Source organism: Plectropomus leopardus, chromosome 1, assembly GCF_008729295.1.
Source record: "Plectropomus leopardus isolate mb chromosome 1, YSFRI_Pleo_2.0, whole genome shotgun sequence".
Lineage (NCBI taxonomy): Eukaryota > Metazoa > Chordata > Actinopteri > Perciformes > Serranidae > Plectropomus > Plectropomus leopardus.
Genome location: NC_056463.1, coordinates 34,019,897 through 34,032,379, shown reverse-complemented (window position 1 = coordinate 34,032,379; position 12,483 = coordinate 34,019,897). Strand labels below are relative to the sequence as shown.

The following is a 12,483-nucleotide window of genomic DNA, read 5'->3' as shown; positions in this document are numbered from 1 at the left end:
AGCGGCCGGGAAGCAGTTCACTTACAATCGGCTTTGTGCTTCGTTGTGAGGAGAAGAGAAATGAGCGGAAAGGCAAAGTGCCCTCAGTTCACTGCACTCTTTAACAGGCAGGGACCTCTATATGGTTTCACTAATATGGGTCTCTGAGGGCCAACTTTTGGAATGATGGTACTGATAGCCGAGCATGGCTATCTGTATTCAATGCCTTTAAAGAAATACTCCTCCCTGCCCTAAACCATCATTTGTATATCAGTTACTCATCCTGTGTTACGTTGAATTCTGGAAGAAAACTTTGTATTTCTCCTATGCCTCCATGAATGAAGAATCTAAAAAATGAGAGAATTCTTAACAACAGCAAAACATCTGTTAGAAACTCTCAGACAACTCGTGCAATATAATTCAAGTCTCATTAATCCAGTCATATGCTCGGTACTTCCCCAAAACTTCATTTTTACTAAAACCTACTACTATTCAAAACACTTAAACGCCTGCTTAGACAACGCAGGCACACTACACCTCTGTGTGTGACACTGATTTTGCAGAAGTGTGTAAAGTATTAGTCAAAACACACATTTTAAAGGTACTGAGCATAAAATGGATAATTGAGACTCAGATTTTACTGCACAAGTTATGTGAGAGTTTTTAAACACATGTTTTACTGTGGATAAACTTGGGCCATTATTGCTTTAATTCACTGAGAATTTTCTATGTTTTTGGATTCTTCATTCACTGCGTGGGCATGCAAGAAAAACAAAGTTTTCTTCCATAGTTCAACATAAAATGTGGTAAGTAATTGATTTACAGATGATCATTTGGGAGGTGAAGTATTTCTTTAATTCTAACCATTTAATGTTCCAGGTCCGAAATCCCCTAAACATTTAAAATGTGTAACAGTGCCTGTGAAGACTACAGACTGCCCATTTTTCATAGCAAAAACACTGCAAAATATGTTCTGAATAAAAACACACAGTTTCTGACCACCCTGCCAAGTTCTGTGATTATAGGCAAAACCTTTAAAGTGGTTTTACAGCCACAAGTGCCAGGGCCTGCTGGGTTAACTCAAATAAGCAGCTTAAGTAAGTTCAGACGTTTACTTGACATGCCCTCTTGACATTGCGTGCAATGTCAATGGGAACTCGGATATTTATCATCCCTGCATCCATGGTCATGTGAGTGCATATGCTCTCAAAACTTTAGAGGAGTACTCACAATGAACAGGACACAAAAACAAAGTGCAAGACATCTTGAAACACATGCCACGTGTTCCTTTGATTGTAAGCTGTTCATTATTCCTGTGATTAGAAGGACTGTGTGATATATGTTTGACCCACAAACGAACAATGTTTTCCCTGTTATAAGATAGCATGGAGTTCACTTTGAAACTAATCTCTATATTCCTAGTAATTTATTTCCCAGTTAAATGAAGAACAATAAAACAATATCCTCATCCTTTTATAGGTCAGTTTTTTTTTTTTTTTACAGCAGATCTGTCATAGCAGGAAAAGCAGGTATATTTAGTTAATTAATAAAGCTGCACTTCATTTACGTATGTGTGCACGCTCCAGAGCCCTTGTGTGGCTCAGTGACATAATTTACTGGAATAGTTAAAGGTACTTAGCTATATTTCCTAATAACACATATATGCAAGGTAGATTTTTTTTGTAACCTGTCAATCAATGGAATAGTGCAAACTGATGGATGTCATATTGCAAGCTTTCATGTCACGCTTACAGTAACATATATGTACATGTGAAAAGTCAGTTGGTGACAAGGAAGAAAGACTTTTCTCAGACAGAAAGTCTGGATGAGAGGTGTGGATGCTCTCAGGCACTGGCATTGCTTATGGCTTATAGACACACCTAAATGGCATTGGGCCATTAGATGAAGAGAGAGGAGAGGAAGACAGTGTCTACAGTGCTAAGACAATAGTTTATTTTATTAATTAGTAAGAGTTTTTAAAAACTGATGACTTGATTCAACACAAACACCATACAGCTTGAGTCAGCTTATCACACAAATACATAAATGTGTGCTGGTTATAGTAAAGTAGAATTATTTTTATTTTTATTATTCAAAGAAACAAACTGAAAACTGAAGGAGGAGAGAAGCATCTAGTAATTCAAAAGTGTAAAACGATAAATAATGGACAATGTTATTGCTTAAATATTGACCTCTAGTCCCATCTAGTGGTGGATATTATTTAGTACAACAGCAGTCATCTCACTCAGTAGTTCCCAACGTTTTACTTTAACTAACCCTTTTCTGTCATTGAGTAAACTGGTGACAGTGACATATTTGATGGATAATTCATATAGATCAACTGATAAACTGTACAATTAACCCACAAAGTGAATGCAATAACTGCAAGAAGTTTGTGGATGAATTTTAAGATTATTTCTTCTAAAAAGATGAGTTTCATTTTGATAGTGTTCTATAGTATTCTCTGTCTCTTATTATTAATAACAATCACACATATGACTCCTTTTTAAATTATTTATTTATTTATTTTTAACAAAATCTTCAATTGATTTCTTCTTCCTGACGCTTGGCCGTTGTTTCATTAGTACTTTGTTCATGTGGCTGTGTATTTCACTAATGCAGGATGAGGCTGTTTAGCAGAGACTACTTAACTTTAAAGATAGCTATTTAATTTAGTTTTCTCCACATAGAATTGATGAAATATTAAGATATTGGTCTAGTGTATATATATTTTTTTTAAAGTTCTCTCACACCCCTAAAAATCAAGAAAGCCTTGGGACCTCTGGTGAATCTATGGTGACCCCTAGTTGGGGTCAGTACCCTCAGGTTGGGAACCAATAATCCAACAGATTCTCATAGTTCAAAAACTTAGAACCAACATATGTTTTGCATTTTCCCTGATTATTTAAATAATGAGTCAATTCTCAAAAATATTGGCAATTTGTTTTCTGTTGATCAATAATTACACTATTATAGTGCGGGTGGTAATTGTATCAAAACTATTTACAGCATAATTAGCCATCACACTTATTTTTTGTGGCTCTATATTTTCCTGATCCCACATGCAGAAGCTTCTGCATTAATTTGCAGTATTTTGGGTAACTAAAGTGCAGACCTCTGTAATGACGTTAAGAGCGACAGTGATACATACATATATTCTGTCACTTCATGTATGATTTTCAGACCATCATGTCTGTCAGTTTAAACAACGTCAGACACAACATCTTGTGTTGATGGTCTTTGTAAGCTGGTCACCAACATAACCAGCCTGACTGGTTTGAACAGTATTGTGTCATCCATCAGTACTGTGGGAAAGTGCTCCGCCTGAGGAGAGTGAATGGTCATTTAAGACTTGAACTCAGACCTCCAGTCCTCACCTCTTCCAATTTTTTTAAAGATGATTTTTTGGGGGGGGGGCAAGCAGCCGAGGCTGAAATCGACCCCGTGGCCGCTGCGGTGAGGTCACAGCCTCTATACATGGGGCTCTTGAGCTATCCACTGAGCCACCAGGCACCCCAGTTCTCACGTCTTCTGTCAAACATTAGTGTTTTCTGTAATGTTCCCCCTTTGAAGTATTTTTGACCAGCACCCCCTGACCAGCACAAAACATGTTTGGTAGAAAAAAAAATAGAGGTACAACACAGCACTGTGCCATCAGTGTCTGATTTATTAAACAACATTGTAACTGAAAAACATTTTAAATTTCAGGGTTGCAACTCATGGACATAAATCCCATTAAAACATAATCTTCTGCATACTGACGGTATCTCGTCGATTCTGGTTTCGCCTTCTTTGTTACTTGTCTCTCCGTGTTTTCAGCAGCATTACTGCTATGCTTCAACCATGACTCCATTGTTTGTGTCTTGACGGCGGCAAGTGATTGATTGACAGGTGATGGCATTTGACAGGTAGAGTCAAACGATCCTGGTTTGGGGAGAGTCTGTTTTTTTTAAGGATAGTGAAATTGAATATTGAGTATAAAATTCAGTTTATGAACTTAGAGTTATATTTTTACTGAACGTTTTATAATATAACTATTTTTTAGGAGTTATGCATGACTGCTATTTTTTAAAATACATTTTTTTTAAAAATCTCACGTACCCCCTGGAGTACCTCCACGTACCCCCAGGGGTATGCATATCCCTATATGAGAAACAGTGCTCTACACAAAGGTATTAGCTGGTATTTATGTGAATGTCTTAATTGAGCTATAAACCTTTGTGACTTGTGGTTTCGTGCCGACATGGTGCTTCCTGTCAAGTTAGTTTTATTTTTATAGCACCAAATCATAACAAAAGTTGTCTCGTACAGAGCAGATCTAGACCATACCCTTTTCATTTATGTAGAACCAACTATTCCACCATGAGCAAACAGTTGGCGCAACAGCAAGGAAAAACTTCCTTAAACTGTCAGAATCCTCCAACAGAAGCAGGCTTGAGGTTGGCAGCTATCTGCACTGACTGTGTGGTATATGTACAAACTGATACGAGTACTTTAATGAACTGCTTACTTTCAGTCTGTAATTATGGTTTTGATAAGCCCAAGAGAAAATGCCACAGAAAAAAGAAAATCTGTATGCACTTTTTAATGTGTTCAGCATTCATGAGTCAAATGGAAACAAATTTATTCAGCTACACAGATGTTGAATGAGGCTAGGAATAAAAATGTTTCCGTATTAACCTTTGTCTGGCTTTCAGATGGAGAAATGTCCCAGACAAAGAGAGCCGTGGCCTAGTTTACGAGCTTCAGCAACACCCTCGCTCCACTCAGCTCTGTTTAATTGTTATCAATAATCCTCCCCTGACATTAATAACCACCTCTTCCACAAACAGGAGTTTAACCTGCTTTCTAAATGACAAAACCAGCCACACACAAACAGATGGTTTCTCTTGTTTCACCACAGAAACAAACAGACCTAAACACACCACAATATAGACAAACACATGTGTACTTGACACATCTTTGAAACCTAGGGTGACATCTTTTTTCTTGTGCTGCTTTGAGATGCCCTTCAGAAGTATTTAAATCCTTGTGGCAACGAGCCACTTGTAAACAATGTTTGAGGCTCTGCAAGAAATAAGTAGATTTGGAAAATTATTTTATTAATTGATTAATTACATATTTTTATATTATGTAATATATTATGTAAATGTTTAAGCACCTTTTCCAGGAAATGTCCTTGTTACCTTGTTGTTGTTTGTTTTTTGTTCTTGCAAATCTTCTCTCTTCCCAAGTTTTTTTTTTTTTTAAATAAATCAAGATATTTGCTCAAGTTTCAAAAGGTTAAACACAGCACTGTCAAAAAATAAAAGTTAGCTGAAAGGTAAAGTTCAGTTCGCCCACAGTTCCTTTCACTGCTGTTCTCAGGCAAACACTTAAAACTGCAGTTAGAAATAGCATGTCCTACATTATATTACTTTTAATAGTCTTTGTATCGATGTATCTGTTTATGTCAGTACCATCTGTCTCCTTCCCCTTTATGTAATAGATGTGCATGTCTTTGTCAGTAAGTCTACAAGGGAAAAAAACACTTCTCATGCTCAACACTCAGCAGTGCTGTCAAAATATTAAAAATAAAAAGTGTTATTGTGGATTTAAGACATTTCTTTCCTAAAATGCACATTCTTTTCATTTATGTCTTTGCATCACAACAATGCCAAACTTTTTTGTCAAACAATTTTTCAAATGCCACGCTTTCAAAATTAGGACTTTGATAACAACCGTCAATATAAAATGTAAATACAGCTTTTAACAAATCCAGTAGGCCTTTATTAACCCTTTGAAACCTAAGCAAATTGGCTTGATTTCTGTCAGACATGGGAAGGGGGCAATGAAAAACCACAGAAAAAATGACCCAAAAAATAGGAAGAATCTCATAAAGAGTTCAAGAAAATTACCTGAAAATGTATGTAAAAAATACATTTAAAAAGTTGAATAAAAGTTTAATTAAATACAATAGCAATAAAATAATAATAAAGCAAGACAAGTACCTAGAAAAAGTGATTACAGAAAATTATAGCAATTTTGTGACATACATTTAAATATGTAATTATGGTTATTAGAAATTAGTTTTTTTCCCTGGATATTTTCCCCTAGCTTTTTAAAACTAATTTTCTAAATATACTCATTTCTTGGGAATTGTGAAACATTTATTACCAAGTTGCTTGCTTGCTTTTATTTATTTAAGACAGACTTAAATTTAGGGGATATCAAATAAAAATTATGTTGGTGAAAAATATTTTCAGGGTGAAACTTGTAAGTCTTACGGTCTGACGTATCATGACGTTACTACAGCCCGCGTGACCTGAGTAAAACAGGTGCTGCCCGGTGAGTTTTTGGGGTGAGGGTTTTGAACGCACCACCCAGTCCTTGTTTCCATGTGGGCGGAGTTTGTATTTTGTGCTGGAAAAGTCCCGGCTGAGCTGAGTGAGCGCACACACACACACCGACGGAGGAGAGAGGATACACACACCTGTTGAACAGCAGCGGTCTGCTTTGTACACACGCTGAATTCACTTGTTTCTTTCCCCGGATAGTTTCAGAGTGTGAGCTTTCAGGATGACAGACACGCTTTTTACCAAACGGCATCAAAGACAGCGGAGGGGACAGCACTTATTTCAAAAAGGTGAGCTTTTCTTTCTCGTCACATCACTTTGGAAACAAAATATATCCGTCTGCGTAATACACGCCGACACGGAGATGCTAGCGGACATTTTTTACAGTTGAAAATAGCTAAATAACGATTTTAGCTTAATGTTAGCTCACTGTTTTCGACATGGTTACGGCTTGACTTAAATTTTGTTCTATTTTTTGAGCGTATTTTTCAGTTTATGCTAGCAGACAAGTTGTATTTAAATGAGCACTCTTCACCAGATGAGCTGTAATTAAGCTGTATTGTGATTTTTGCTAATCTTATGTCGTAATTCTAGGCTCATGTAACTACAGGATATATGTAATTAACCCACCTATGTTCACTGTTTGAAACTAAATGATAACTGACGGGAACTATATTTTGCTCATGTGTTCGGCTAAAACAAACAACAACAACAACAACAACATAATAATAATAATAATAATAATAATAATAATAATAATAATAATAATAATAAAGGTGTACAAACCACACATGGAGAAAACTCACTTTAAAATAAAGTTTGAAAATGCCACATTATTGTTTAAAACAGCATGGCTCTGGTCTCAAATTTAGCATAACAAAAACTGCAGCTCCCCATGTGTCACCAACAGCAGCAGAAAGCACAGCACTGTCAGCCACAGCTGTGTGTGTGTGTGTGTGTGTGTGTGTGTGTGTGTGTGTGTCTCCAAGAATAGCTGCATCTCCTGCAGTAACTGATAGTGGGAGAACCTGAAAGGTCAGTGACCAAACATCCCATCATTAACACCATCAGCTCCCGGCTGGCTGTGATGATGATTGACATTGAACAGGAAGTGTTGTGGATGATGATTCCTTTGCTGACATGCCTTTTAAATTTAGCCTCCTTGTCGCTACCTCTTGAATGAGGGCAATACCTCCGTAAAGCCCATTTTTTGTTTCTTTTATAATTTCTTCACTACAGATGACTGCTGTGTTTATTAGTGTAAGAACACTCAAGCCCTGACCTTTGACCTTTTTGATGATTACCTCCAGTTGCACACATTAGAGGCGCTGTGGATAACAGCATCAGCTCAATGATTGAAATGGAAATCTAAGTGCCAGGTTATCTAAATTAATAGACCAGATAAGATGTGTATTTCCCCTGCTGGTGTTTGTGTGGAACTTGATGCCTTTTCATCATGTAAATGAGCTGATGAGCTATCATATAAATGTAATCTTTAAAATAATTATCAACTGCATCAGGACCAGCGGAGAAACCTCTTTAGCCAGTTTCACGTTTAATGTAACCGTAGCATTTCCTAGAGCTGTGCGTTTGAGGCTATGAGAAAAGCACTTGGCAGTGGCTGAGTGATTATCTAATGTGTTTTTACTGAGTTCCCTGTCTGCCATGCTGTGGTCCGTGTCTCATTCCTCTACATTTGTACTAGTGTCCTCAACCAAAGTGTTTTTATAGAAAAGCTTGTTTAGATGGGCATCTGAACAGGGCCTTTGTGTCTCTCAATCCCCCCGAATCCCCCTCTGAACGCTGTCTGGATTTAGGCTCTGTGCTGCACTTCCTGTGTCTATAAAAAAATGTCAGTGGGAGCCGGGGTCTGGCACTGTCACAGGACATGATGGGAGACTGCAGAGCCTAATATCTCAATCACGAACTGTTTACTACTGTAACGCACATTGTAGAGTCTAACTCATCCTACTTTTCCGAATCATCTACATTTCCTTTGTCCTCTGTATTTCTCAGGGTTGAACACTGAAACCCCTCTCAGTATAGAAAGACTTGCACATTCACCGAAACCACAAAGCAATGACTTATGTGTTCTCATTGTGTCATGTTAAAGAGATTTGCAATTTGGAAACTTTTTGGTCAAATTTTAACCATGCAAAGCCAAAGCGATCTTTGCTTCCAATTTTCTGTGCCCCTCTTCCTCTTGGGTGAAAATGACTTTAATGATTTACAAGGCCTCACTGGGCTCGACCGATGCTCCGGGGAGCTGTTGTGGCTCAGGGCTGCCTTCCCAGCCGTCCACTGTTTCACCTCCAGCTGGCTGAGGCCCGACTGGACCGCTGCGGGATGGAAAGATGGCAGAACAAAAAGCCGAATCGGCATGATTCTTCTCCTTATCCTCCTCGGCCAGCGAGAGCATTGACGTAGCATCTGGCCCAAGGCCGTCCTTCAGCCAGACCACAGACACAAATTGACAACATGTGTCCCGGTTCAGAAACCAGACAAGCTCCCTCGACTCGGAGACACACTTAGACTCCCTCAGCAGGGTTTGTGTTGGAAAAAGACAGATGAGAGCTTAAGCTGTGATCAAATGTTGTGTCTTTCTTGGGATATAAAGATGTCTTTCTTTGGACTGAATGAAGAGCACCCCCTTTTGAGCAATCTGCCAAATCGTCCCCAGCGTAATTGGAGTAGATTTAATGTGTGAAGTCAATTAGGGAACATATGAATTCAGCTTCACATTTGCTTCATCTTAAAGAGGCGTAGATATTGATGTACTAAACCCATTCTGTGTATTTCTAGGGTGAACAAGCAATTGTGAGTCTGTTCTGCTGTCAGCACTGGTTAGTGGCTGCAGCCTCTGCTTGGCTGGATGCCAGTCTTAAGCACCAGTTGTATAAACCAACTGGTGTCCCATGAATACATGTTCTTTATGAAGCCTCAGTTATACAACAGGAGAGTGATTGGCTGTTTGTGGGATATGACAGCGGACAGGACTGTCTTTGTTTTATGCTGTGACAAAGTATTTTGTGCGCATGTAGATAATGGCCCTACTGTATGAGTTTGCCAATTGGTAGGACTGGTTCAATTACCGGAGTGGTTCAGAGGTTAGGCAGAGCTACATGTTCACTTGCATGTGTCACTTGATATAATGTTGATCAAGTTCTCATCTTAATGGTCTGTAAAGTGACAGCAAACAATGTCCAAGACAAACCAAAACTTGTCGTGGAATCTAACTAAGTACAGTTAATCAAATATTGTACTTAAGTACAATTTTAATTTTAGCTTCTTGTACTTTACTTTAGTATTTCAATTTTGTTTCTCCAGACCTCTCAGAGTGAAATATTATCATTTTTACTTCACTACATTTCCCTGACAGCTTAGTCAGATTATTAATACGAAATATAAATCAACTATTAAATAATAATGTAACTACCCAGCAGTATATAACATAATTATGAATGAGCTCCAACTTTTGTAGCTGCAACATTTTGGTGATAAACAAATTATTGCATCAATAATTATTATCCAGTTATACGGTACATATGAATCTGAAATAAGCCATTCTGCATAATTATTACTTTTATTTTTGGTACTTTAAGTGTATGCGATGCTAATACTTTTGTACTTTTACTTGAGTAGCATTTTCATTTTCAGCAGGAATTTTACTTGTAACATTTTTCTAGACTACTACTTTTACTGAAGTACAAGATCTGGTTACTTCTTTCATTACTGTCCAAAAGAAAAAGTCACAATGTCCCTTAGCTTATGAGAATTACAGGTGTGATATCAAAGCGTCAGTTTTATGGACTAACTGTAACTAACATGACGTAATGCTCAGTGACCAGCTGATCAGAGCCATGTTGCTACACAGTCATCACTCTGGAATGCATCGGTTGAAGTTTCATAGGTTGCTACATATTAAAAATGGAAACGCGATCACTAACCACTCCCTTGTTCTTTCACACATACATACACCTCACTTTTGATGTAATGATTGATGTGACAAGATACTGCAACAAGTCGACGCCCTCTCCAGTCATACGTGACGTCCTGGGCTTGCTGTCTTTCTAAGAATAGCCGCGCCACGCCCCCGGCAGCCTTGATATGGCTCTGTTGTGCAATTAACAAAGCTCTTATTTGTGTGAATGGTTAATCATTAAACTCTTAGGTCAGTGAAATGTTTGTACAAGTACACCCAAGTGTCTACAGTGGAGTGGTTGTAGAGAAAATGTCAAGTTAAATGCGACCAGTTGACCTGAGATCTTGAAATTCGTACTTGAGACACTGTCACCTATATCTTAATCAACTTCTGCTTACTAATTTTAAGAAGCCTCTAGAAAAGAGCATCAGCAATATGAGATGTAAATGTAAAAAATGAGGTATGGCAGGTGACGCGCAGGCAAAACACTCATCAACAAATACACGTTGAGTTACTTGAATAAATAAAAACAATTCCTTCAAGCAGTATAATAATAACTGATTTTGTTTTTCCTTTTAAGATTACTTTTTGTGCATTTCTCCTTTATTAGAGAATTGCCAGTGTAGAGACAGACAGGAAACAAGAGAGCAGAGACGGGAAAGAAATGCAATAAAAATCATCTTCTCGGCTTGAATGTAGGATGTTAAAGTTATGTGGAATGTGCCTCCAACTGTTTGGCAACAGGGAGTTCACTCATATCAATAGTTGTTGAATCCTGTAGAGCCTTATGGTCCACAAATTAAGTGTTTGTGTGTGTGTGTGTGTGTGTGTGTGTGTGTGTGTGTGTGTGTGTGTTGTGGATATTGTAAGTAGATTTAAATAAATGAAAAATAAAACATTATCCATATCAGGTGTTAGAATAAGCCTTAATGCTGCACACCTGTCACTGATCATGTAACAAGCAAACCTGAGGATGCCAAAAAAAGAATACAAAAATAAATACAAAAAAAGAAACAACAAAAAACCCTGTCTTTCTTGACGGATGTGGTTTTTACGGATACTTCTGCTGGTGTCAATGTGGGAAATCAGATTATATGACTTACTTACAGTAGTGGTGAGGTGGGGATCAGAGGGATAGTGTGAATCTGAGGTGTTCTTTTTCAGCTAACAGACATGTAATTCTTCGTCTCCTGCCAAGGGACCACTGATGTATAACTAGCATATAGTTAGCTCTGGGACAGCTAAGTAGCTGTGAATTGTCCTTGTCAAAAAAACACATGAAAAGAAAAACAAGAAAAAAAAATCCTGTGTGTTATGCCCTCCTGACGGAACTCCTTGACGTCAGAAAAAAGGTGACATCGTGTGTAGGTGGTTGTCTTTGTCCCAAAATTGTATCGTGGCAAACGGTGTGATATCAGTAAAAATTGTGCTGATATCCAAAGACTTGATAGGATAAAGCAGCACCCCTGTTTCAAGGTAACAGAGGAGTTTTTTGGAATCAGGCTGTCTGCTCTGCTGAGCACGAGTCAGTGGATCCTCCCTGTTGCTGATGTTTATCAAAGAATGTGAACTTGCACTTTGAGATTTAAAAAAAGTATGAGACATGAATATGTAACAACACCGATGAGCTTTCTCGTTGGTTCTGTTTCACCTGTGATCATTCTGCAGTCACAGGTTATCACATGTTATTTGAGTGTTAAGACTTTGGACTGTTTACCTTGATGTTGCTAATGTAAAAACTGAAACAGTGTCATGTCCCAAGTTGCTGACTGTAAACTAACTGGTTTTACTGAGCTGACTGGTTTTTGTGCATCATGCCGATCTTATGATATCGGGTACAGTACACACCACGCCTCTGCTGCACTGTGAGTCAACCAGTATGAATGTCTAAGGCCAGTTTATCTGCACTGGTGTGAGTGACGGCCTGTTGACTTAGTTAGGCTGGGTCACTTATGGTTGTGATAGGGACAAGGACACACAGTCCAGTTATGTACTGGCTATTGTGTGTAAACACAGAGAGTGAGAGTACAGTAAAACAAGGTGCAGCTCCTTCCATACCCGGCTTAGCTTTATTTCTACTGTTACATAAGGGAATAAAGTAAATTCAAAATTCACATTAAATAATTTTGAAGCCAAATGTACAAACATCTTGACCTCAGAGGAATTTTTAAATCAAATGTTGTCTTGTTATTAAGTACATTGACTTAAGAATAATATTTGCCAGCTCTGTTGAAGTGAATTGATCTG

The 12,483-nt window shown here is 38.0% G+C and overlaps 1 protein-coding gene across 1 annotated transcript in view; it reads left to right on the top strand.

Moving 5' to 3' along the window:
• The first annotated feature begins 6,420 nt into the window (after positions 1 to 6,420).
• rhpn2 (rhophilin, Rho GTPase binding protein 2) overlaps positions 6,421 to 12,483 on the top strand; it is a 34,750-nt gene continuing 28,687 nt past the window's right edge. Inside the window, 2 exon segments of the mRNA XM_042484238.1 lie at positions 6,421 to 6,552; positions 6,554 to 6,604. Coding sequence (XP_042340172.1) covers positions 6,538 to 6,552; positions 6,554 to 6,604 — 66 coding nt within the window. The 5' untranslated portion in view covers positions 6,421 to 6,537.